Here is a 26263-nt window from a genome sequence, read left to right on the forward strand (position 1 = left end):
TTATCAATTAACTAAATGAAAAGTGAGTGAACACAAGAAAAATCTAAATCAAATCCATATTTGGTGTGACCACAGGAACAAGACACAAGGTAGTTATACTGCATCAGCAAGGCAGACAGGGGTTTCCACATGTGCTGTCCAAGCTCTTTTGAAGAAGCACTAAGAAACGGGCAACGTTGAGGACCGTAGACGCAGTGGTCGGCCAAGGAAACTTACTGCAGCAGATGAAAGATGCATCATGCTTACTTCCCTTCACAATCGGAAGATGTCCAGCAGTGCCATCAGCTCAGAATTGGCAGAAAACAGTGGGACCCTGGTACACCTATCTACTGTCTGGAGAAGTGTGGTCAGAAGAGGCCTTCATGGAAGACTTGCGGCCAAAAATCCATACCTCCGACGTGGCAACAAGGCCAAGTGACTCAACTATGCATGAAAACACAGGAACTGGGGTGTAGAAAAATGGCAGCAGGTGCTCTGGACTGATGAGTCAAAATCTGAAATATTTGGCTATAGCAGAAGGCAGTTTGTTCACTGAAGGGCTGGAGAGCAGCACACGACTGAGTGTCTGCAGGCAACAGTGAAGCATGGTGGAGGTTCCTTGCAAGTTTGGGGCTGCATTTCTGCAAATGGAGTTGGGGATTTGGTCAGAATGAATGGTCTCAATGCTGAGAAGTACAGGCAGATACTTATCCATCATGCAATACCATCAGAGAGGCATCTGATTGGCCCCAAATGTATTCTGCAGCATGACAACAACCCCAAACATACAGCAAAAGTCATTAAGAACTACCTTCATCGTAAAGAAGAACAAGGAGTCCTGGAAGTGATTGTATGGCCCCCACAGAGCCCTGATCTCAACATCACCGAGTCTGTCTGGGATTACATGAAGAGAAAGAAGCAACTGAGGCTGTCTAAATCCACAGAAGAACTGTGGTGATGTTTGGGCCAACCTACCTGCCGAGTTCCTTCAAAAGTGTACCTAGAAGAATTGATGCTGTTTTGAAGGCAAAGGGTGGTCACACCAAATACTGATTTGATGTAGATTATTCTTCTGTTCACTCACTTTGCATTTAGTTAATTGATAAATATAATCTATTAACATGTCTATTTTTGAAAGAATTCTTACTTTACAGCATTTTTCACACCTGCCTAAAACTTTTGCACAGTAATGTATGTCATAGTAATGCAACAGAACAATTATGACGGTGCTGCATAGCATTCCACCTCGCTGAGTGACCGACCGACCCATCCACATTGGCTGAGTTCAGATCACCAACTGGTCAGGTAACACAACGCGACTCTGTCCAATGATCTTCTGCTTGGCCTCACACGATTAGATCACATTAGGTACATATTCATTCCACAAAACAGACCCAATTATCGGCTACAGTTATTATAATCAGGTCGTCACAGCTGTTGATTGCGGATTCCACTCCTGACAGCTAAATTAAACGCCTGAAAAAGTAAACAGCCAATTATTAGGAATTTGGGGGCTTTGTCTCTTGTGTTGTTGCCTCATAAAGAGTCTTTCAGTGCAAGCGTTTCAGCCTCATCTATGTGCTTTATGCCGGTGAGGGTTTGAACAACAGCTTGGGTCCCTCATTGGAGCGTACCATTCTTGTAGGTGCCAGAGGGATGAATGAATCACCGAGACCACAGAGAGACGAGGTACAATGGCAGCGAGGCGAGTTTAAAAGCGGCGATCCAATGCGCTGAGCATCATTTCAATAGTATTTTTTTAAATTGTTTAGGATGTCCTCTGGGTCGCAGGCCTGGAACGCACTGTTAATCAAACGCTGCTTTTATATTTGCACAGACTTGGGTGAATTATGCTTCCCGTCCCCATGCCCAAGGTCTGGCTAACTCAGAGCGATCACATCAGATTCGGACCAGCCAGGACTTCACTCACTCCCCCGACCCCTGCTGCTGCAGATCACAGAAATAATTAGGGATTAGTGGGAACAAAGGCTTTGCAAAACAGAAAGGGAATGGAAACATCAAGACAGGCGGCCCCTGTCTGTAGTGTACGGGAGAAACTTCAAGGGCATAATAATAATAATAATAATAACAATCATAAAAAATCCCAATTAAAAGTGTGTGCATGCGTTTATAGGAATCGTATGTGGGTGATGTGCATCGGAAAACTGCGAAATCTGCAATTCTGCCTTCATGTGAAACAAACTGTCTTACACTGGTGTTGTGCTAAATTCATATAGAGAGTTTAAAAACATTTGATTCAGAAGGATTTTAAATAAACAGCTGCTGAGGCACTGAAAGGGTTAAGCTTGGGGTGGAGCCATGCAAGTTTTAAGCTCCTGTGCTCATCTTCTGATTAGATCATCACCCACTAATGTCTTGCGCTATCTACTATGAACCCATGATGACGCTTAAAGACTGAAACAATTTGCAGTCCTGACTAAATCCAAGCAGAGGGGTGTCATCTGTGGGGGCAAACGCTGGCCGATTCCCGGGTTGTGAGCAGGAGTATCCAGGGCCTGTTCACAAATCGCCACTTCTCCGCAACAATCACACTCCTGTTTCAACTGTAGTCGTGCTGCATTTTTTGCACTTTTTAAAGAAATTTCCATTGAGCGAGTTTCCCGTTGTATTCAGAGCTTGCGTCGGCGAGAGGACGAATGCTGCTGAACGAACAAAACTTGAGGGCACTTCCTTCTAGGGTCAGAGAGGGCTGGCTGAAGACAGGTATGCCAGAAAACCAACCCATCTTGTTTTCACACTCTATGATTATGTACACCAACATTACAGCATCATATTTGACTAAGCCCTTTTGGTATCAGAAATATCCACATTTGGCTGCCAGCAGTCTTTGAAAGAAATTGATAGAACAGCATGAAATTGAGGTGAATGCACGGCGAGGAGACTAGATGTGGCACAAACAGCAGACTGCAAAAGTAGAGTGGAATTCTACCTAGGTCACATTCTTAAGAAAAAGGATGCACCAAAGCCTAATTATAGATGTCTCCCTGTAGAAAGAAAAACATAAATAAAAAAGGTAATGAAAATGTTTAATACTTTCCACTTCTCTCATTGTTTTCCAGCAGCTTAGAGGTTTGGGGTTGAAATTGCCTTCCAGAAAAACACACCCTGCCAGCCACAGAAAAACTTAACCACCAGAAAACAAGGCTAAGTGTAAGAAACCAACAAGATTACCATCTAAAGCCAAGTAACAGGGAGACAGAGACATTGTGCAGAGCCTGGGCAGCACACAATGCAAACAGTAGCTGCCTAGATAGCATGTAATAGGATGCTAATGGAAATTAAATACAACACAAAAGCAAACAAGCAGTAATTGATTCATCAGCAACATGCTGAGCCTTAACCAGTCTATCCTGCCCACCCCCCCATTGTGTCATGAGCGCAGCCTTCAGTGCAAGTGATGTGATGTTGAGAGAGTTGGAAATTGTGGGGGCTTCATTCGGTCAAGGGAGATGCAGGAGACAAGGCTGATTGAGACTCTTTTGGGTTAAGCGTGAAGGTCCTGGATCCTGGGTGTTACTCTGAAAGGCTGCAGGTGACGAGACAGTGACGCGTTGGGGAAAACCGGGAGAGAGTTCTCTGACATTTTTGGGCCGGTCCCAGAGAGACTGACTCTGTGCCGACTCAAGAGGATTTCAGACAGCCTTCTCAGACAGAACTGCATGGCCCGGGCAGCAGATCCAAACTGGAAATTGACACTCTGTGACTTGCCATGTGGAAATTAGGAGGACAGACCAACGGGCAAGCAGTTTGAAAATCGGACCTCTCAGAGTGAGTTTGAGCACTGTAGTCTGACTGAGAGTAAGACATTGCAAGAAAATGTACTGATTATATTTGTTATAATAATCATGAGTCATTGTTGCTTTTATTAATGTGCTGATTAACAGTACCGTCTAATGACCTAATCCTTTTCCCACCATGTTAAAGGTTATTCCATTCCCCCCTCCTTTTCCTCAGTGCTTGAAATACAGTCTTTCAGCCTTAGCTGACTATCACGGCCGTAACCGACATGCAGGCCGCAAAATAAAAACAGTGGCTGACTTTCTAAGAAACGCATGTGGCTGGATTTCTTTACATAAACGTCTGATGAGATCCGGAACAGTGGAATCTTGTGCCAAAGTTATGTTTTCACGATCAATACCATGAACCCAGTGTGGAGGGGGGGGTGAGGGCGATTAAAATAAACACAGCAATACCACGCATTTGCAATTCTTCTAAGATTTCCTAAATTCTGCGTGCTCAATATACAACACAGACGTGAAAAACCTGTTTCCACAAAGAGCTCCATTCAGCAGTCGGTGTTCGGTGTCATCTTACTGTAAAATGGTCCAACCAGACCAGTCTGTGTCTTAGCCTCCGCGGTCAATAATGAGTCCCGGACACTACGAGATGCAGAAACTCGTTTGCCATACTCAGAAACGAATCACCCCCACACCACTTTAAAAAGGATCAGTCTTTTTTGTCTGTTAGATTGTTGTCCTTAAGTGAATGGCTTTTAGCTATGTACTTGAGAAAGCCTTTATTTTGTAGTACACTGACTTTCAACTTGCGGCTGGCTCTTCTAGTCTCTTCTCCTCTGAGCTCTCAGTTATTTAATTTAATCCTCACCTGAACTGTCTCTAATCATTTTAACAGCTAATAACCACTAAAACGGTCTAATTAGGCAATTATAACTTAATTAAGTGTCCAATTAAGTAATTTAAAGTCTAGCCACCACCAAAACCTCTAAACCAAGGGGCATGCAATCACTTGTATAATGGAGCCTGTTTGTATAATGGAGCCAACTTGGCGTTTAGAGGAAGTTCAGCTCTGAGAACAGTGAAAATCATGGATGGGAGTGAAACTGTCTCATAGTCAACTTGCAGAAGAGATTTTAGGACACACTATAGCCAGTTATACTTCCTTTGGCTTTTTATACTTTGTAAATCCTACGCAGGTCACTAACTGACTGGCAAGACTGTGTGCTCTGTGACTTCATATTGAAAACACCCCCATATGAAAAATCTTTTGCCTTCCTGTAACCCAATCATGACCATTCTGTTCAAGTGGTTCTACGTCAATTGCTAGTAACAGCAGATTTGAGTGATTTGTTAGTGTAGGTGTCTTCAGTGTGGCGTTACACTGAGGAGTTGCAATGGAGTCTCTGGCGGTTTTCCTTCTTTATGGGGCTCAGCAATCCCCGAACCCCTGTAACCAGCTGGAAAACCTGCAGAGAAGTTTCAAGACCAGTGCTGATAAGGTATAATTAAAGAGGATTCCCATTTTACTCCCTCCAAGAGTCTTCAGAGTAGAGGTGTGCATTTACACTGCCTGTACCTGTCAGCATCTCTCCCTGTTTTTCGAGGAACTGGGCAATAAATAGAAATAGAAGGGAATAGAAGGGAAGTTCTGCCCACAGTTATTAAACAGCCCTTAATTCCACAGTCTTTCTGAGCATCAAATGAAGTGTTGCTTTCTCAGGCCATTTCATGTTGCCACAGGATGTGCTAGGGTTTCTTACTCGGGTAAAGTTGGCTTCCGTTTCTCTGACACAGAAACCGACCGCACTGGAAACTGGGGCTTCAATCCATGGCGGATCCCCACAACCTAACACTGAAGGGGACCTCACCTCTAATCTCTAAGAAGATCTACCGGGGATCCATCGTTCAATGTCTCGCAAAGCTATTTCAAGTATGAAACACTCCCTACATAACTTCCTCTGCTAGGAATGTAAAAAACATTACAGAAACTGGAAATCAGAGTAAAGTGTGCATTCCAGGCTTAAGCTCGTTTATAATGTGTGCCCTACGCTGAACTGTGAGTTAACCATCATAATTGAGAGAGTGAAATACATTTTAGCAGGTTCAGATTCAGCATTGGAAGATTTGGGGTGCCACCGATAGAGATTTATAGATCCTCTTCACGTACACCAAAAGGATTTTTTTATGGTCTGCGAAGGAAACATGGCGGTCTTTTGTCACCAGAGGGATTTAAAATTATCCATTCCATGTAACATTAACTCTGACCTGAAGAGCACTTTATTGTTATGGTTCTACTGCGTAATTGGGCTTGAAAGTCACCTACAAAGGCACACCTTGCTTACGGTTCAGTCTTCAGGTTGATGGTGTTGAGTTTTTAAAGGAATGAATCCAGCTAACTGCTGCTAAGCTCTGTTGTCACATCCCTGATCTGTGCCATTGCTAGCTCCCTCTGTTTCAGCGGTAAAATGTTTCTGAAGGAGACTGTTCCAGCAGCACAGCGATAAGGAGAGAGAAGTGGGGGGGGGGTGGGGAGAAAGGGGGGGGGACTACAGCTCTCAATGCTGGAGTGCACTTTAGACTTCTTGTCTTCTTGTGACTGGTCAACTGCTGCTTGTGGAATTTTACAGCTCAAACAAAAGCAGGGGAAATAGCTGGGCACCAATTACAGTGGCAGGAGAGGGAGAGAGGGGGAAAAAAAAGGCAGAAAAGTGGCAGGCCTGCGCTTTTGGAGTCAACGCAGCAATGACAGACAAACAACTCCGCTCTGCAATAATAAACTAAGGCCCTCACTCCACCACCACTCCCTCCACCCCTCCCCTCCTGGGATTTATTATTTTATTGGATCTGGGACTCTGTTCAGTTTCTCTCTCTTAGCAATTACTAAGAAAATAAAAAAGAAAGGAAGAGAAAGAATGAAACATGGGATGTGTGTTACTGGTGTAATCTTTCTGCCCTGATCTGTGAGAAAATGTAACAAAATACATACATAATAAACACTCATAATTATGATGATTAATTAATAGAAATACAGATGATCTTGTATCACAGCCCATCTAAAGTCCTGATCCCAAAGTACACCCTATGACTGTCATCGGACTTCCAATAAAACCATATAGGTTTGTTTTTAAGGATCTTGCTCCAATGCAAATCGTATAACGAAGCGTGAGTGGCACTCATGGTCTCGCCAGAAACTGTAGAGAAAGTGGGCCCTTGTTTGTTCAGAGACCACTAGACATGACATCAGCACTGTCGCTCTCATGTGAACCCCAGCCGGGCACAAAAGGCATTGCACACTTAAGCACTTCACCCGGGTTCAGTCGAGCGCACGGTAGCTGCAGAGGCCGGACTCGAGCCCCTCTTCTCTGCGCCTGGCTGAGCTGAACGAATGAAGGAGAGGTGGAGTAACCGTACCCACCTGTCTCATCGTGTCCTGGGCATCTAGCGTCTCTGGCAGTGGTGTCTGCAAAACAGAGTGAAACAAAACGACAGGATTAGAGGATAACCAAACGCCTTGTTTAATGAAAAGCACCGGAGCGCTGCACTGATGGATGTACAGTCGACACACAGTGGGTAACTACAAACAGGGTGTTCTAGCAAAAACTGTTCTAGGTCCTGGACACTGTGTAGAAAAGCACACCATAAAATGCAGATAAAGAGATCCGTGTTGTGTTTTAAAAAACATTATGTGGATTTGGAACAAAAGGAAAATCTTTTCTTTCTGCAAATCCCTCAGCTGCAGGCAACAGATAGAAGACACAAGCAGATGGTTGGAGAAAACATGCACAGCAACACTAATTAATCGATTAGTGCTAGCAAGACTTAAAACAGCACTGCGAAGATAATTATTTCATTTGGTTTTTCTGGTTTTTAATGTATTTAATCTATTTCACAAAGATGCATCTAGAATTATTCCTTTTCTTTTTTTTATTATACATTTGTTTCCTGAAATGATCAAAGGAAATGCACCTTCAAACAAATACGGCTCTATTCCTCTGAAAAAGATAATGGTCTCTTTCATATTGTTTTTTTCCACTGTGTTGCTTAATGTATGACTTCAATATCTCTTCCTAATTCTCATGCCCCCCACCCACCGCCAACAACTTCCCTTTCTTGCACCCCCTCTTTCTCTTTACAGAAGGGACTTCCAGATGTTTAGGGTTGGAAGGGGGTGTGTGGTGCACATCTGGAGTGAGCTCACCCTCTCCCCACCCTGTCCCTTGTGCTGTAGTACATCCTCAATAAACACTTCTTATATTCTTATAGTGCTAAAAAGCCATTGTATCTTGCAGCCACCTCTGTACAGCATGATCAAGCCCTACAATACTAACCACATTTACAGAGTGCAAGAGCAAGCACACAACAGAGCACTCCCAAACATCTGTATCTGGCAGATTATGCACAGTTTAATGCAGACTGCCATGCTGGAACTTGATACTTATACAACTGGCTGAGAGAAAACAAATGCACGATTTGGGGGGGGGATCTCATATAGCACCATTTATTTACTTCTTTGTTGTTCTAGGTGTTCACATATGTTCTGTAATTGTGTGCGTTACTGGATTTGACTTATCCTGTGCAGTATTTGTTTCCACGATATTACTTGGCGCAATACTTTTCTGTGCATCAGTGGTTTTGAAAATCCAGTGGCCGTGATTAATAGAGGCTACCTGCTTCAGCTCATTTAAATCCTTCATGGAAAATGTAGGTGAATGGAGGGCACCCTGCTTGGCATGCAAATCTAAGTAAATTTATAGCGCGCATGCAAAAAGCTGCAAGACATTTGTCTGGACAATGAAAATAAATCGCCCAAAAACCTCCATCCACCACAACCAGATTCCTCTACAAGACCAGGCTGACTGTCGTTAACAAGGAGCAGAGAGCTGATATTTGAAGGCCTTCTCACACTGACACACCTGAGCCGAGACCCGCACGCTATGGCTCTGGTCGCACTGGTACTTTTCCCGACCCGAGGCAGAACCAAGCCGCGAATCCCCCGGCCTCACAAACTATCTGGTGCCAAACAAGACTAGGGGGAGGTCCAATGTGAGAAGGTCTTTATTATGAACACCAGCAGGTAGACAGGTGAGCCAAAGAGGCCCTGGTGGGTGGATTTATTAAAGTACTCTGACCTCACTCCCATTCAGATTGAGATTCCCACTATATCCATGCGGTACACCATTTAGTGTGTTCTCGTTCTCAACATGCCATGAAAATACCTACCAAGCCCTGAGCGAAAGTTGTTTACCTGCTAAGGCTGTACCAACATCACACCTCGGGGACACCGGACTTTGATAATGTTCCTACGCTCTAGAAGAGTGGGTCCAGATAAAAGACAGCCCTGGGCCTTTTTGAAAAGGATTCTTGGCACATCACAAGACAGTTTCAGACCATCTCTTCTTAAGCACATTTAAAAAAATGTTTAAAAGCAGTAGACTGGCCAGCTTACACATGTCTCTGATCCCACCTCTGCATGGAGAAAGGAGGGTCATTACACACAGATACCGCAGTACCAGAACACAGGGGATTACTAAACACTTTCAAAACACTATAAATCAAAACAAACCAGACTAGAACAAAACCTGTCTGTGTCGCTGAACGCACATATTTGTTTAAGGGGAGGGGGTGGATTTGGCAGCAAAAGATCCCGATCAAACAATGTGCGGAGGCTGGCGTTGTATTCACGGGATGCAGGTAAAGCGATGCAGGACTGAGACTAGAGTCATGCCAACCCTCTGCCTGTCCCAGGGAACACTGGCACCAGGACTTGCCAGAAAGGTCAAACTAACACATCACCTTGCGGTTGACGCAATTACACACCGCTACTCCCATTTGAGGGACAATGAGTCCGCCGATAGATTTTCCATTGAAAGAGTGATGTCAGCAGTTGGGCGCCGGTCTGTTTCTGGGTGTGCAGTGTGTGTGTGGTTGGAGTTGGATTTTTGCCTAATTATTTGTATCACCACAGACACAACACTGTACACACAGCTGTACACACAACTCAGTAGCCGGTTCATGTTCGCTGTTTCAGTTACATCAGGGCACTATCTACGAGTCGAATTGGGAGTGTCATTAGAACATAACCTCAAGATTCGAGCGATTTCAGTTTGTTTCCTGTATGTAAACCTGTCTGGTAGGATCTTCTATATTTAGACCTGGCACCCTCCCAGTTATTCATGGAATTAAAAAAATGTACCTAGAAAATGCTTGGAAATTATTATATAATTATTAGGATTATCATAATTATTAGGTTCCTCATTTTCTACTCAAGCTAGAAACCAGAGCGCTGTCACTGAAGCTTTATTTAACACCACGTACACAAGCCTGCGGTCTTGAGTTTTGACCTGTTATATTCACTGTCAGTTAGGCAGTACAGCAAGCAAATGAAAATCCAAATGTTTCATTGGTGAAAGACAGAGATCATAAAAAAGAAAAGAAAAAATGTTAAATAATGAATGAACGAACTTTGGACTGTATGGTGTGATGTGGTTGATGCAGGATGCCTCTCTCTCAGCTGGATAGAGTTCCAGTAACATAACCAAACTCCTGATTCCTTGAAGGCAAACACAAAGTCTTACTAATGAGCTGAAAGCCCATTAGCATGCATTGCAGATATAGGCTACTCTGTGCATTTGCAGACAAGGTTTAATCAAATGGGATTTCGCAGGTGTGCTTTTGTGAAAACCACCCCCGGCTCCATAACAGAGATGCACATTTTGTCGTTTAGCTGCTCTTGTTCTGAGCTTTTGGGTTTTGGAAAAAGTTTAATTCCTCTCGCGGATTCCCTACTTCTGCTTTTCCAGGGCCGGATCTGAAGTTGGGCCCAGGGGGGAGTCCAGGGGAGGAAGCACAAGTAAGCTCTTTGCGAAAAATGCTGAAGGTGTCCTGTGGATCAGGGTCACGCACAGAGAGCTGGCTTTGAAGGCTGCAACTCTCCCTCTCTGCCCAGCTGTTCGACACAAGAGAGCTCCCCACCTTCTCGCTCTGTTGACAGAGCAAACCATGCTGGGCCTGCCGGCAGCACAATCACATGCTTTTCCACAGCAGATTGCCTCGGGATTGCTGCCTGCCATAAAAGCGCCCTACTCTTCGCAGACTTAGCAACCCAGCCGTCTCTCCCAGTGCTCTCCAATTCTGCCCAGCCGACGAAGGCAGGCACTAACCAGCTTCCTGCCACCGTCCAGTGCCTAACCTACAGCCCACACTGACCATCGCCTGTCACCTACCATCGCTGGCCTCATCAGACAGGGCCTGGGTCAGATACAGTATTGGAAATCACAACTCAATCCCTTTACGACTGTACATGCGATTATAACACCACAGTAAGACGCAGTAAGCTTGGCTGGTGCAAAGATAATGTTGTCGTCTTTTTAAAGCTGGCATTAGGAAAAAAACAAAAAAGGTTCAACAAGTCTGCTCACTATCACAGAACATTGTACTGTAATCCTTCACTTTATTTGTTTTACTCTATAATAAGAATTTACCTTTAACCAAACTGTCTAAGGTGCTTTTTCCTATACTGTATTTTGGCTTCTTTGTTAACTTAAGGCTTATCCTGTATTAATGAATTTGCAAAATCCTTCATTTGTTCTCAAGACATCATTCCATGTAGGTTTTTATACTTCCCCTTACGCTGGGCTCTAAACTGGAAAGTGTTTAGGACATCCTATGTAAAACGCCTGCCACCAAATCTTTCAAACAAATGTGTCTTCTGCAGCTTCGGAGATGGAAACGTTTCCACTGCAGGAGTCAAGCATAGCGTACATAACCAGGCAAGCTGGAAAAACACAGGTGTGGAAGTATTTGGTGTGTCCTGGATCATCTCGGATCCATGCTGATCTTTGGATGAAGTTCAGATCGCAAACTGTGCTGAGAATTTGAAAAATGTGAAAATATGATGGCCGCCCTTAGAAAACAGTGTCGGCACTCCATACTCGTTAAAGATCTGAGTTCTAGTTTAAGTTAGTAAATAAGCCCCTCCTTTGTAGAAAGTGATATTTTTATATAATTTCAGCAAACTGTGGCAGACCTGTCTAAGATACAGGGTGGTGGTGGGGGAGGGGGGGTATAGTGGGACTTTTGAGAAGACACAATAGACTTGCTTTGTACAGGAACTGGTTTGGCTGGAAAAAGAAACACCATCCTAAGCATTTCAAATAAACGATTGCGAGCGAATTGCATGATTGTGGTTTTGAATAGTCTAAATTTAGTACCACAATTATTAAATTGACTTAAAAGATGCTCTTTGAAGATCATTCACATTGCCAGGACTCCCGGTCTCCCTCACAGGACAGTATAAACAGATGATGTACAGCGCCCAGCGTAGTAACCAGGTCTATAATTAAATGGGAGAGAGAGAGTTAACAATTAATCCCCCCTTTTGTGTGTGATTCATTGGATAAAAATACAAATCATTTCTTTAGACTCATGAGAAATAAAACCACTCTCCACTGGGTAACTCTCACCCTGGAGAAAAGCATCTGCCAAATAAATGGTCCCATCAATGAAGAACAAGCTCCCGAGCAGTGAAAGCAGTTAAACAAGAGGGATCATGTACAAAGTGAAGAGGCTTGTCATTTCAGCCCACGTGATGGAAGGCACTTCCCTACAAAACCTCCAGCACTAAACTGCGGCCACTCACAGCATACCACCCCTAGAGAAGCCGAGGTTAGTACCTTCGCAGTCTCTGTAAGGACAAAGGAGCGTGGTGGTGATATTATGAGGTGTGCTCAGCAAATTACAGTGATCTGAATAATCTTCCGACGTCCACCGGCTGAAAAACAAAATAAGTGCCTGCAGAGGGTGTGCCCAGAAACCTTCAGGGTAATTACGTAGTCCGTAAAATCATTACTCAGGTATGCAGCAATCAGCTGTCATCTCCATCTGCAATCTTTCACAGGCACGACGTCATGTGATGTCCCCAATGAGAGACAGGAGATGTCTGAGGTATTCCGTCAGCAATGTCTGGAATGCTCGGACACAACAAACTGAAATTGAAACTCGGCAAAAACACCTGGGTCACGTATCGCATGCATGACACAAGAAACACACAAGAAACACACAGAGAACAAGCTATTCTAATCTGGACTGGCAGCATAGTGCAAAACGGCGCTCACGCATTAAGACTCAACTGAACCTAGAGAAAAACGAATCACTGTCACTTACATGCATACCTAGGAAGGGAAGAATGAATACCAGAGACACATCCCTAACATTAATAGATTAATAGATAGATTTGATTCCTGGCTGGCCTGTGACTATCACTTCCACGAAGCTGAACAATGGGGACTAGCGACCCGACAGACACAGTTTTCTTCCAGTTATTCATTCATCCTTAAGATCTAATCCAGTGTCCTTTATCATGTCCCATAAAACAAAAGCCCCATATGACATAAGACTCCAAATCCACAGTAACTATTCAACATCTCTGCTAGCACTGAAACCACCACAGTAGAAGAACCTTGCCCTGTGGTAGGCCGGTGTAAATAACTTCAACTAAGACTAGATCATATAATGTACTCTCTGCTATTTTTTCTGGTGAAATATGGATACTTTGTGACAAGTGGAAGTTATACAAATGCCATTCAAAATAATAAGTCTGTGCCTCTTGACAATATTTTAGAAGGGAACATGGACTGATCTCTAATCTTCCACAAACAGGTTCTTCAAGGTTACAGCTAGAGATTCCGAACGGCCGATCTTGTAAACACCCTGCTTTAACAGCTCATACCTGCAAAACTAACAGAGATAATATAGGCGGGCTGTGGGTCATTTCAAGCTCCCGTTCAGAATCAGTCCGTGCAATTAAGTCCTTATTATTGAGACCTTGAGGGGTAGAGCAGGTCTCTCTCTCTCTCTCTCTCTCTATATATATATATATATAAGTACGTGCACCAACATTGCTGCATGTTGCGGTGTATGAGAAGCTGTGAGCTGACAATGCATGCGTCATCAAGCTCTTCACACTACTCTTTGGGCTTCACTACGTGTCTAGCAAGAACAACATCAACGACAACAACTAAAGACTCAGAAGTCCGATATTTTCAAACTGTTTGTGCCTCCAAAAACAGTAAAAACTTCAGTGCAAGGGCCTCCTCTTCTTTAAGAGAAAGTTTTTGGTCACTGGCCTTTTCACTTTCCGTTCCTCATTAGAGACTGTGGATGTGAGTTACAGCATCCTCCCACCCATCCAAGTAACACAACCATTAAAGACCACCACGGCAGACACCCTCACACTCACTCTCACTCTCTCCGTGATGCAGCCTGCACTATGCACGTCTCACCGCCCGCCTCCCTGTAGCAGCACCCCCTCTCACACAAACCCATGAGCAGAGGAAACCGTGACAATAGCAGACTGGCTGGGTTTCCATTGTGGGTGGGGGGGAGGGAGGCGTTGAGGGGGTTCAGACGCTGCGCTACAACTGACGGAAGATCACGGTGAGAGACAAGTACCCGAAACTACTGAGGGAGAACATTTTGATGACAAGGTCCCTGACTTTCTGCTCACACACCAACGCCGGGGGTTGTTCACAGGGTGCTAATTTTGTCACTGCTGGTTGTTTCACTGCGTAGTGCATTCATGAAAAATAATCATTAAAAAAAGTCAACGTTTTGAAGTGGATCAATTAATTATACACAAAAAAAGTGAGTTAAAAATAGGCACCGAGTTCAGTGGTAGAACACTCTGTGCAGCTCCAGTTCTCAGCACAGCAGGTGCTGGGGAGGCCAGCTCTTCTGCTCAGAGAACAACATTAGGACTGCATGTAAATGAGCCAGACGGGTGATCGTTTCAGTGAACAAGCATTTAGGGTCCAGCACTGATAAGCAGGGAGAGATGTTACATCACAGCTTTTGCTGCTGGTAATAAAGAAAAGGAGCAGACAGACCCTCAGAGCTTCACTGGACCACATCTCCCCTGTGAGAAGATGTACATGTGGTTGCTGTGGTGCATTTCTTTCTGTTACTTTGCCGCGTACAGTACTACACACATTAAAATATGGTTGTTGCGTAGTATATTATGGTAAAAGCACAGTGCAGGTAAATCCCCAGCACCGTGAACTGCATTATAATTACTAGAAATGAAGTTGTGTAGTATGATATGCATGGTTCATTCATAATACAAATACATCAATAAAGTTTGTTTTAGAGACACATAGGGAGTCTCAGATACATTACTCCTAGAGTGCCTGCCCAGCACTCAAGCACAGATCTGGCTGAATCCCAGCAGCTTCCACATGCACAGGCACTTGTCCTTGCCTCACTCCTCGCTTACTTATTGAAAATCACTTCACTTTCAGATCTAAAGCTGTCCTGGACACACACTGCCGCAGTCCCTAACAGCTGTTCTGAAAGCAATGCAAGCCATTACAGGACACATTCAATACACACACTGAGATTTGGTGAGATACAGTAGAACTATTCCAGTCTATACCTCTACCAAGTATATCGCTAGGAGTATTTTATGATCTGGAGGGATTACAGCAGTAACTAATGTAGTCTGGGAGTTGCAAGCTTCCAAAGAACTAATTTCGACTGCATACTGCGTATAATATTGCATTGTATTGATGTAATATGGAATTAGATACAATCATGTCATTGAATGCCATCATAAACACAGACACACGCAAGTATGTGTGTGATGTAGCACTGTCTCACTACAGGTGACATGGTGACAAGACGGTAATTACAATCTTACAAGTATAGCCTACAGACTGCTGACTGCGTATTTATGTACAAAGGTCTTCTGTAGATAATTGACATATACAATTAAATTGTACAGCTCGTACAACAACAAAACAAATCATCATCATAATCTCTTACCCAGCTAATGCCACGGATAGGTGAGCTGTCCGTCTCCAGCGCGCAGCGCTCTGAGAAGACTCGGTAATAGTGACTCCGAAACAAATGCATTTTCTCTTGTCGTTTTTCTCCTTTTCGTCGGTGTAACACTTGCTCCGTGTTTAGGACCCGCATCCGCAGCTCTTGGGGTGACAGCGGACGCGTGTCACAGCGGCCCCGGCCCGGGCTTGGACCCTCCGCGGGGACAGGGCGCCCGCATCCTCGCCAGCTCCGGCAGTCTCCCGCTCGCAGCGCCGCGGCGTCTGTCTACCCTCTCCGCCGAAACGAGCTCCTACAGCACCGCCTCCTCCATCCCACACGTGTCCCCCACCCGCACACAAACAGCCGGGCTCGGCTGTGCACAGCGCGGAGAAAAGTCACACTTCCCCGGGGTGTATAATTAGCCACTTTTCAATTCAAGTTTTAGATTGCAGTCGTACCTTTCCTGCGATTTGCGCAGGGTCTCGCCCGGAGAGATGAAAGGAAACTACGGAGCAGTGTTTCAAAAAGAGCTCTTTGAAGTTTGTTTTCCGCTGAGGTGGATTCCAGTCAGACTCTAAATAATATTTAAATGCATCGTCAAAGGTGTGGCTGTTTGTATAAATAAATGCAGTTTTCAATTAAGATGGTTTCCTTTCTGCTTTTGATGTATAGAGAGGTGTGTGCACGCATTCTGCGGGAGAAGTAGCTACTCTGGAGTGGCGTCGGATCTTTTCAAAAAAATACAGCGTGTCTGTCTTAAAACATTGAACTGTATTGTTAATAAGCTATGTATTTATATGCATGTACGCGTCTATACATTAAACAAAGCGCGGCCTAAAAAATGAAACAGAAAGGCAGTATTTCAAGATACCAAAGCAACCGTGTCCATCCAATACGTCATGTGCATTTGCTTCATGTGCCGCCGATGTCACTGGAGCCAAAACTGCTGTGAGGGGCAGCATGAAAGACCGGTGCCTCTCCGCTCCTGCGCCTTCAATATTGCGCTTATATTAAAGAGATCGGAGTCGGTCGAGAGAGGACAGCGCCTGGTCCTCCTCGGCTCCCTTTCTGATGTCCAGGCCCCGCCGCCAGCTGTGCGGTGCAGGTGCGGGATATCCGACACTGTCTCACACTCCCACACCTCTGCAGCGCAGGACAGCAGCTATTGGCCCTTTAAAACAGAACCACCCCCCGCCTGGGAAGAGCAATGCAACTCGGTTTGAATGAGTTCAAGTCTGCAGCACGAAACGACTATTATCTATTAGGCTTGGAAAGAACAGAGCGAAGCAAATGTCCAACAGCTTATTGGGACATGATCTGCAAAGGGCAAACGGGGATACAGCAGCATCCGCCCTGAGGAACGAGGAGCTGGCTTCTTTGATGCATGGGTGTTTGTATCGCAATTCAAGTGACGTGTGTTGTGTTATTACCGCAGTTCTTAGCCGACACCCTTCTGCAATTGTTACAATATATACCCATGTCTTTTTGAACCATTGCAACCGGTTGAACAAGTGCGGAGTCATTGTAACGTTTGTCTTTTTCACAATTACACCTCTCCGGTGAGCCGGCTGTTTGAAGCAGGCAAGTCCGCCCCGCCACGCGTTTTCTGTGTATGTGCATATTATTTGAAGAGGTTAGGTCAGGGCGCAGTGTCAAGCGCAACCAAACGGGCAAGAGTGGCTCAGTATTGCCGGGGAGCCGTTATCTGTGATCTCCAGCTGCCACTCATGACCGTTCCCCCCGGAGCAGGGCTGCGTGGAGCGGGGCAGATAACGCGGCACGGCGGCCGTCCGGGCCAGGGCAGGGGGCGAACAATCACGTGTGCCGCTGCGGGTACAAAGCCACCATCAAAGGCAATGGTTTACTGCATCAAACACATCGCTGTCTAATTCATATTCGACATATAGTTTCTTTCTGCGACGTTCAGCAGGTGGGGAAACCCAATTATGCTGTAGTGGGTCAAACAGGTCTTTATGTTGTAGTCTATCCTTGCATTGGAGATTGTATTAAGGAGTATTACATTTGGCGTTGTTTTCATACCTACTAAATAAAGAAAATGTCTGAATACCTTCCCCCTTTTCATTTGGGACGTCCCAATCCAGGGGTGCCGCCAGGGGGTCTAAAAGCAAGGAGGCCGGAATCACGGGAAGGGGGCAGACCTGTAGCACAGAGGGATGATTATAATAGCAGAGGCACCCTCATTCATTACATTTCTACTCAACTCACATATTTTAAAGACTGTCTGTTTATTTTATACAGTACTGATGGAATAGTGATAGTACAGTACAGAAGGTGGTCTTGTTGGTGAGACACAAGGATAAGTGCTGAAGAACTTCGTTGTGCTTCATCTCAGTACTTGTTTACAATAGAAATTAAAAGGTATAGACAGCTTTCAATTTCCAAGTTAATTTCACTCCACTTGTGTGCATAGATCATTCACAAACACAAAATAGTAGAGCATTGGAATGTATACGGACTAGAAAACTTAAAAATGAACCAGACATCCTCCCTGTATTTTATTATCTTATTATTATTATTTTATCCCTGTATTCAGATACTTCTGTAGACCATAAAATCCCCTTGTCCACTTTCATATTTTTCAATATAAAATAATATAACATGGCATACACAATGATAAGTTGCTCAGATGTGCCCAGACAAGAATATTAGTCTCTAGTTTAATATATGGATCCTTCTAAATGCAGTAATACTATTTTATAATTATTATGTTTTATTAATGCCACCGCTGGGCTGACAAGTAATTTCGAGTTGTTTTTTATGGAGTGTAAATAAAAGACTGGTTAGATAAAAAAATGTAACACATTTATTATATTTGTTTTACAGAAACTGCAAAGTAGGAAGCTTGCCTATTTCTAACAGTTCTACTGAAAAACAACATTAAACTTGTATTTTTCATATTAAATAATTGAAAAAACGTCTTATTTGTACTGCACTCTTACAAGTTAACCATAAATGCTATCAATATTTCATAAAGCAGACGTTACAGCGATAATGTGTTTCTCAGAAATATATGTATATATATATATATATATATATATGTGTGTGTGTGTGTTTTATGTATGTATAGGCTTATAAATACATAAAACACACACACACACAGAAAACACTTACCTCATAAACTTAACAGTTTAAATAATAATAAATTAATACCCACTAGATAAAATATGCAATTGAATGCATTGTACACTGAATTTCTGTGACTGGAGCGGTCAGTCATTTTTCCACGGGAGAGGGCGAGACAGGGAGAGTAAAGCCCTTGTATCTTTGTATATGGACAGTCTTTATTATGCTGAATATTGGGTCACCCTTAATGTAGCTGTTCCTAATAGGAGGTTCTCCAGCAAGCCCGTGTGTCTGATAGAGCCTTGAACAGCGAGGCTGCCTTATCTGGACAGAGATAGGCCTGCTTTTCTGTCAGGGCAGGGTTCAAGTCTGGAAATATATTAAAGCACTTCACTTTGAGTAGAAACACAAACCCTTCTGAGAGTACAGGCCTCATATTCCGGGGGGGGGGGGGGGAGGTATTGTGTGTGTTTTTATGTCATATAAAGAAGTTATTTTTAGAGCAATTGTTTGACTGTCCTGCTAGGATTCCTGGTGGGTGAGGCTGCACAGTGTTTTGTGTTTGTGTGTGTGTGTGGGGGGGGGATCTGTAATATTCACCTACTTATTCTCTGAAGTGAGACAATATAATCCCTCCCCATACAGGAAAAATAGGAGTCGTTCCAAGCAAACAGAGCAACAAACCCTGTTCTTGGGTTATGTTTTCTTTGCCTGTGTATCTTTGTTTCGTTTTGAAACAGAAAACACCCAACCCTGCCTTCAATGGTTGCTCTGTAACTAAACCTCCAAAGATCCTTAGTGTTTAATCCAGTGACGTCCATCTGCTGTCTGCACGAGGCAGTTGGTTTTACAGGTGTAGTTTTAAATCTTAGGGCAATCGCCAAAGCCAATTCCCTTCAGCAGTAGGCCACTGTAGAAACCCAGGCTTCGGTCAGGTTTGGTGATGGTAAACAGTGTCTGAAGTTTGGCACACTGGCCGGCCTTTATCTATCCAATGATGGTGACAAAACCTTTCACTTCCAAACTGAGCTTCGCTGCAGCATTCTGTCTGAATGCAAGAGCAGGCATTCCAAGATAGGGGAACAAGGCGCTCTGAATAATCCCACCGTCACCTCGCTCACAGCTGTTAGTTCTCTCAGTGGAGCTACAGCCACAGTCTCAAGGGATGCGTGTTTATATAACATCAACAAGCACTTACCCAGTAACATACACTTCCTTGCAAATAGGTGTCATCGGGGAGGGGGAAAAATAGAGAATTGCAAATAAACAACAGCAGATTGCTTCATGATACTGAAGTCTAACAATATCTAAAAGTACTTCTATCTATCAATAATATACTATACTAATATTTTAGTATTATATTTTTGCGGGTGATTTACAATTGTTACAATATATCACATTATTTTTACATGCAATGACCCGTTTAAACACTTTACTGGATCAATCTAATCTAAAGGGTACAACAGCAGTGTCCCCGAGCTGGGATTGAACCCACAACCCTCCAATCTAAAGTCCAGAGCCCTGACCACTTAGTCCACATTGTACAATTACAGCCGCAACATCACATTTCTAGCAAATAACCAGAGTGAGCAAAATGGTCCAAACAACACACAGACATACACGCTGTGCCAGCTGCTGCGGACGAGCATTAGCGTGCGATTCGTTACTGTCCCTTATATTTTGTATACAAATCACTGCCACTGTGGGAGTATTTTCTATTTTGCCATCAAACATAAGTGTTGTTTGTGTGTGTGTGTGTGTGTGTGTGTGTGTGTCACAGGTACAAACTGGGTCAATGGTTGCTCATTGTACAATAGCGGGGGTGTTTATTACTGGAAATCAGTAGTGTCCAGAGCTGAAACTCTAAAGCCTGCACAGAACACCTTAAGTACTGAATGACATCAGTGTTAAATGCAGCTGCTTTGCCCTTCACTATTGTATTGACATCAGGTCCTTTGTGAAAGCACCCTTAAGGAAAACTTAAGCAAAAAAATGAACAGGCAACCTCATTTAAATTCTTCCAAGGGCTCAGTGGCCGAAGATTAGTGTAATCTCGGCTAATTGGCCCAACTGGCGAACAAAATCATCACGTGATTATCATCGTGGCTATTTTTAGTCAGTTGATACACCCATTTTCATGGCCGCCAATAGAAACGGGGCATAAGTGGACCGTCAGGAACCTCGGATGGAATGGGAAGGTAAAGGCTAGCTCTCCAGAAATAGGTTTGGTGACCTGTACTGTATTGGCCCTCAGAGTGTTATTTCCCCCTATTATAAATAGCAAGAGTTGTGGCTCATCTCCAATGGTCGCGCTGCTGTGGAATGTACAGTTTTCCGGAGGGCACTTACTTCTCGTTCCTCCTGCATTGTTCTCTCTGGGAGGAGAGGTGATGGGGCTCAAAAGCAGTCGGGGAATCACATGGCCGGGCACTAGGACAGACACACAACAGAGGGGGAGAAAGAGGCAGGCCGTTAGTGGGCTATTGTCTCATTTGCACAGAAGACAAGAACGCCTCCCAGTGCACTGTCAGCGAGGATGCAAGGCCAGCGGGAACAGCATGGTCTGAGACGGAGAGCCCCGGGGGCCAGCGGAGGGACAGGACTCTGTGTTCTTTTTCCCCAGAGCACCGGTTCTGTTCTTCCTGGGGTCGTGCTGTTACATAAACAGCCGCTGCGCTCCCAGCCATTGTGTCATGAAGGCTTTCCTTCCTGGCCCTGGGTGTGTGGAAAGGGCCTCTCTCTCTCTGTCTGGAGCCCAGCCCAGAGCACCGCGCAGAGTTACGGTGGACTAGTGTGAAATTGTGGAGGAAAAGCCAAGCTCCCTGGCTCCTGCTGCTGCCAATTAGAGCCCAGGTTGATTAGACTCCACAGCAGTCCAGATTTGGCTGACGTCCTGTATTTATACTGTGCCCCTTTCAGCTGAGGAATGCAGAAAACCTCTCAAACTCAGGCACCTTGCTGTTGTTAAATTGTATGATGCTGGAATACAATTTCAACAGTTGTTTCATGCCTTTGCTCCAGTATTCCGGTACCCAGTGTGTAATAACACCGATCTGGTGCACAAATATTCTTGTTTGTCTCCCTGAGCCCCAGACATCAAAAATATAATTCTGACAAATCTGTGGCACAAATCTGTTCGATTTGATACGTTTTAGAATTGGCGCAAATTCCAAATCTGGCAGCATGACTCCTATCATAAAATGCTCTGGACAGCCAAATATAAACACAGTGCCATCAAAGACACAAAAACTGGTGCCTGATTGGCCACTGCGGACCACTCCAAGCTCAGGTGGAAGTTAAAGAGCTGGCACAGCATACCACTGCAAAGTCACAAGACGTTCTTCTGCCGATATACGCCGGTTTTGCCAACAGGCACTGAGATACCATTATACTCAATGTGGGCAAGTGTTCAAGCTAGGAAAGTACTTTGTTTCAAAAGTCCCCAGAACATTTGTTGGTGAGAACATGATGATATTACATTGTGGCAACACAAATTTGTAGATTTCTTACAGTGGCTGGTGTCATACTGTTTATGAACCAAAATAATCCCCAATAATAATATAATTATATTACATTAAATCAAGCTTTCTTGTGCCAGAGACTGAATGAAGGACACAGTAGTGAGTAAGCATCTATCCTAACCACTAACCACTAACCACTCCAAACACTGTAGTTCTTCAAAACAGAGAAGGATCATCCATAAACTGAAAGCCACTGGATTTATTGGCAATTTGTTTTTTTCAGATGTCTGTTTTTCCAAAAGAAGTCGCTTTTGAAGGAGAAGTGTAATTGGAAATTAGCTAGTTGATTACACAGCATTTTCCAAAGAAGCCACGTGTACCATTCGCAAAACTATTAACCACACTGCTGTCCAATCTGTGTCTGAAGTTGTCATCTAACATTACGGAGACATACAAAATCTAAGAAAATCAGGCCCTATCTGAACTGGCCCAGCCACCACTTCGCTATTGTGCTAAACAGCAAGGGGGAAGTTAAAAACATGTTTTTTATCTTGAAACCCTGATTTGACTAACTCAATCATTCCATTTGTTGTGTATGATTTACCGGTTTAGCCCTGCACGCTATACAGTTTCACACCAACCCTTTGACGGGAGTTGATTAAGTGACTCCGAAATTAGCTGTTCATTAATGTTCATTCAGCAGCCATGGCAGAAGCTTGTATCTCCGAGGAGAAGTGCTGTAAACACAGGCCCATTTCGAAAGGAGAGGGAAGCTCTTGTTCTTCGCAGCGAACTCTTCAGGGAATGTAAACACTAGCTAAAGAGGAGTTCACTGTGAGTCTGATCTCTGTGCAATTGGAGAACACTGTGGAATTGTATCTTCCAAACATAGAGCTCTTATTTCCGTAAAGCTAAGCATATGATGCCTGAACGATAGGGTTATATAATCAGTGTTTCTTTGCCGTTTTTGTTTTGTTTCTTGGGTGGTTGGTTGGGTGGTTAACTGTTGCAGCTTCTACAGATTCTTCTCAAAGCTGGTGGAGAGGAAAAGGAGGGAGGGGAGCGTGGCTGTGTTGCACTGGTACTCCAAAGCCACTGGGCCCAAGGACATGGCACAACGTTAATTTGTGTCCCCTGTACAGGCACAAGGGTTTTTCTTCAGCACGGTTGCAGGAATTACCATAGAGTTCGCCAGGTGTACAATGCTGGATAATACCGGTGATGAACTCAGCACACTGGTGAACATCAGAGTCACAATGAATAGAAAGTTACGCTGCTGCTGGTGAAATTGTTGTTATGATAGACCTCTGTAGTCGTACGTGTATTAAAAACACTGGGGTGTTCAAGTACTTCACAGCCATCTCACATTGATGTTCTCATCCCTGCCCTCAGAAACGTCTTCTACCTGCAGCACCAGGGATTGAGCGGAAGACAATGCTACCATCTAGCGGCCATTGCTTCATATCGGGCAATCTGCACAAATCTTTTACCTTGCGTTTTGTTCTTTGACCAGTTTTCAGTTGAGCAATGCTTTGATGTCACGTTTCCCTGTGACATCATCAGCTTATCTGTTCAGAGATGTGTGTGTGTTGCTATAGGATATAACTATAGGACATAAAAACAGATTCTTCAACAGCTGAAGCAACACGTCTGGTAGAGCGATGCTGTACTTTGTGGGAAACCAAGACTAGATGCTTAACATCACACTGCCATCAGCGCTGTCATATCATGCCCACAATGTTACTCCTATATATAGGGTATTTTCCTCCGTATCGGTCCCTCTCAGCTGACTCTGTTACCCTGTTCCAAGGGGAAGGGAGGGAGCTTCCTGTAGCAACTGCCCCGCCACCTTTTGTCTCCTGAACTCTGACAATTGGGAGGCTCTGTCCTGTTCCCTGTCTGCTCTGTCCCTGCCTCTCATGTTGCTCACCATTTCCTTCTCCCCCTCCCAGTCTCTCACCCCTGTCAGCACTCTTTCTCCTCTAGAAATCACTGATCTTCACTCTCCTCTTCTCCTTCTCTCTCTCTCTCTCTCTATCACAGAGCCCTTATCTCTGTCATTCTCCTCTCTCCCTGTCTCTCTATCTTACTGGAATAGTTTGACAGCTTGAGCAATCAGTATCTTAGGCCAACAGAGATTCAGGCAGGAAATGTAATAAATCATCCAGTTATTATTATATATTTTTTTAATTCTATATGTATAGCAATACACCAAGCACTTTTGAAAGACAAATGTTACAACAGGGGGATCTAGTCGAACCACATCAGGTGAATCATATTGAAAATACAATCAAGATATCAAAATGTAAAATCTAAAGTGGCCTGAGGAACAAAATGTCCCCTCCCCCATTGGAAAAAATGTCATGTAGCTATTCCTTGTTATAAATGTTGTTAAACTAGTCTCTTTCATCAGTGAAATCTTTTCAGAGTGTGTCATTATATTTGTTAACATTGGTGTTCAAATTCTCTTCACTAACATTATTTTTCCCTGATCTGTACTGATTCACTCCAGGGTGGACAAATCAGCATTACTAATTTGACCAGGACTTTTGTATTTGTTTGCATGATTACTTTTAGTTTCCACTTTAACATCCTGTACTACCTGCAACCCACTGCCCCAGAGACCGCGTGTTAGTGTGGCAGTGTTGTGTTAGTCTGTGTGACTGATGCAGTGTAATTTTTCATTGGCTTGTTACATGTTACAATCTGTAATACATTAAATTGACTACGCTGAACGCTGACCGCTGACAGCTGGCCCATGTTAAATTAAAGCCGAAGGGTCCAATGGTCAAGTCTACCCACACTACTTTCTCAAGACCCCACTTTGTGTTTGTGTTTCCTCCCTTTTGTGCCCAGATTCTCGATTAAGGTGATCTTAAATCTCCTCAGATGTCTTAGTCACCACTTAGCAAGCTGCAATGGGGTATTTCTCCAGCACACAGCCTTGACATGTCACCTCATATCTACACACTAATTTACCACAGGTTACTCTGATCCTGGCCAAAACACATTATATCCTGAAATCAAAGCCAAACACAACATCTATTTTCCCCCGGTTCCAGTGTATTAGATACACTAACCAAAGCGGTCTTTCCTCTCTCAGGAACTAAAGTGCTTCCAGTCAATCTACTTTCCCCATGTTATTTATACCCTTCAATGCAGTCTGTGAAAAGCCTTCCCCCATTTAAAAGACAAACAAAAGAATCCTGCTTTCAAAATACAGACATAAATACTAAAAGGGCAGACTATCCCATAATCAAAATTCTCTAAAAGAGCCATCCGATCAGTTTATTATACTTTAATTTATGCTTTAAAGTGATGATGAATGACAAATCAAAGGTTTTGACTGAGGAGACCAAAGAGAAACTTGAAGAATTCAGAGATGGTCCGTACCTCACGTCTCCTGCTGACCGTTGCTTAGGGTTTCAGTGGTGTGGTTGTCAGCGGCTCACACTCGAACGCTGCTTAGTTCCCAGGGTCTGCGAATGCAAGTGTGAAGAGCACGCTGCTGCACAGTGGAAATGGAGTGTGCTTTGGTTTCCTGCTCCTCTGTGATTGGTGACCTGCTCAGCTGCACAGCCTGGGGTCAGAGGTCAGGGAGGGGGGTCTGGTCTGGTGCCAGCAGGGCGCACCGCACTGTCCCTGTCGGACGGTCAGCACTGGAGCGAAGGCGGAGGCAGTTCAGAGAGTAAAATCCGCTACACCCTGTCGATTCGTTTCTGGGGTTATCTAGAAAATGAAATAAATATAATAACAACGTACGGCGGTCAATCTGTGTATCAGCAACCTGAATTCCCTGGCTGATTCGAAAGACCTTCTACTTTATAATGGACTTCTCTCTCTTTGGAGCAAAGCACTCAGCTCCATTCAGAAAAGAAACACAAGACGGCCACTGAATTGCTGAAGTGGGAACCTCTTTGCTTCTTCAGTATTGAGAAATCACAGCAAAAGGCAATTAACTGTATTGTGCTGTTTTATGGCTACATGGAGACAAATTGTGGTTGATTGATATTCTTTTTTTACTCTTTTCTTTAAGTGAAATCACTTTTGACACTTTTCCAAAGCATTACAAAGCTACAGCAAATACAATAAATGCAAAATACAATAAGATGAGCATCCGTCCCTGTAGGTAAGAGCTAAAACATGTACAGTACAGGGGTCCAC

The 26263-nt window shown here is 44.0% G+C and overlaps 1 protein-coding gene across 1 annotated transcript in view; it reads right to left on the bottom strand.

The window, feature by feature from the left end:
• rapgef3 (Rap guanine nucleotide exchange factor (GEF) 3) overlaps window positions 1-16711 on the bottom strand; it is a 36740-nt gene extending 20029 nt beyond the window's left edge. Inside the window, exons 1-2 of the mRNA XM_066708320.1 lie at window positions 15555-16711; window positions 7153-7197 (exon numbers count right to left, since the gene is read on the bottom strand). Of these exons, the coding sequence (XP_066564417.1) occupies window positions 7153-7197; window positions 15555-15707 (198 nt within the window). The 5' untranslated portion in view covers window positions 15708-16711. The remainder of the gene's footprint in view (window positions 1-7152; window positions 7198-15554) is intronic.
• Between the last annotated feature and the right edge of the window lie 9552 nt (window positions 16712-26263).

This window comes from Amia ocellicauda, chromosome 7 (assembly GCF_036373705.1).
Source record: "Amia ocellicauda isolate fAmiCal2 chromosome 7, fAmiCal2.hap1, whole genome shotgun sequence".
Classification (NCBI taxonomy): Eukaryota; Metazoa; Chordata; class Actinopteri; order Amiiformes; family Amiidae; genus Amia; species Amia ocellicauda.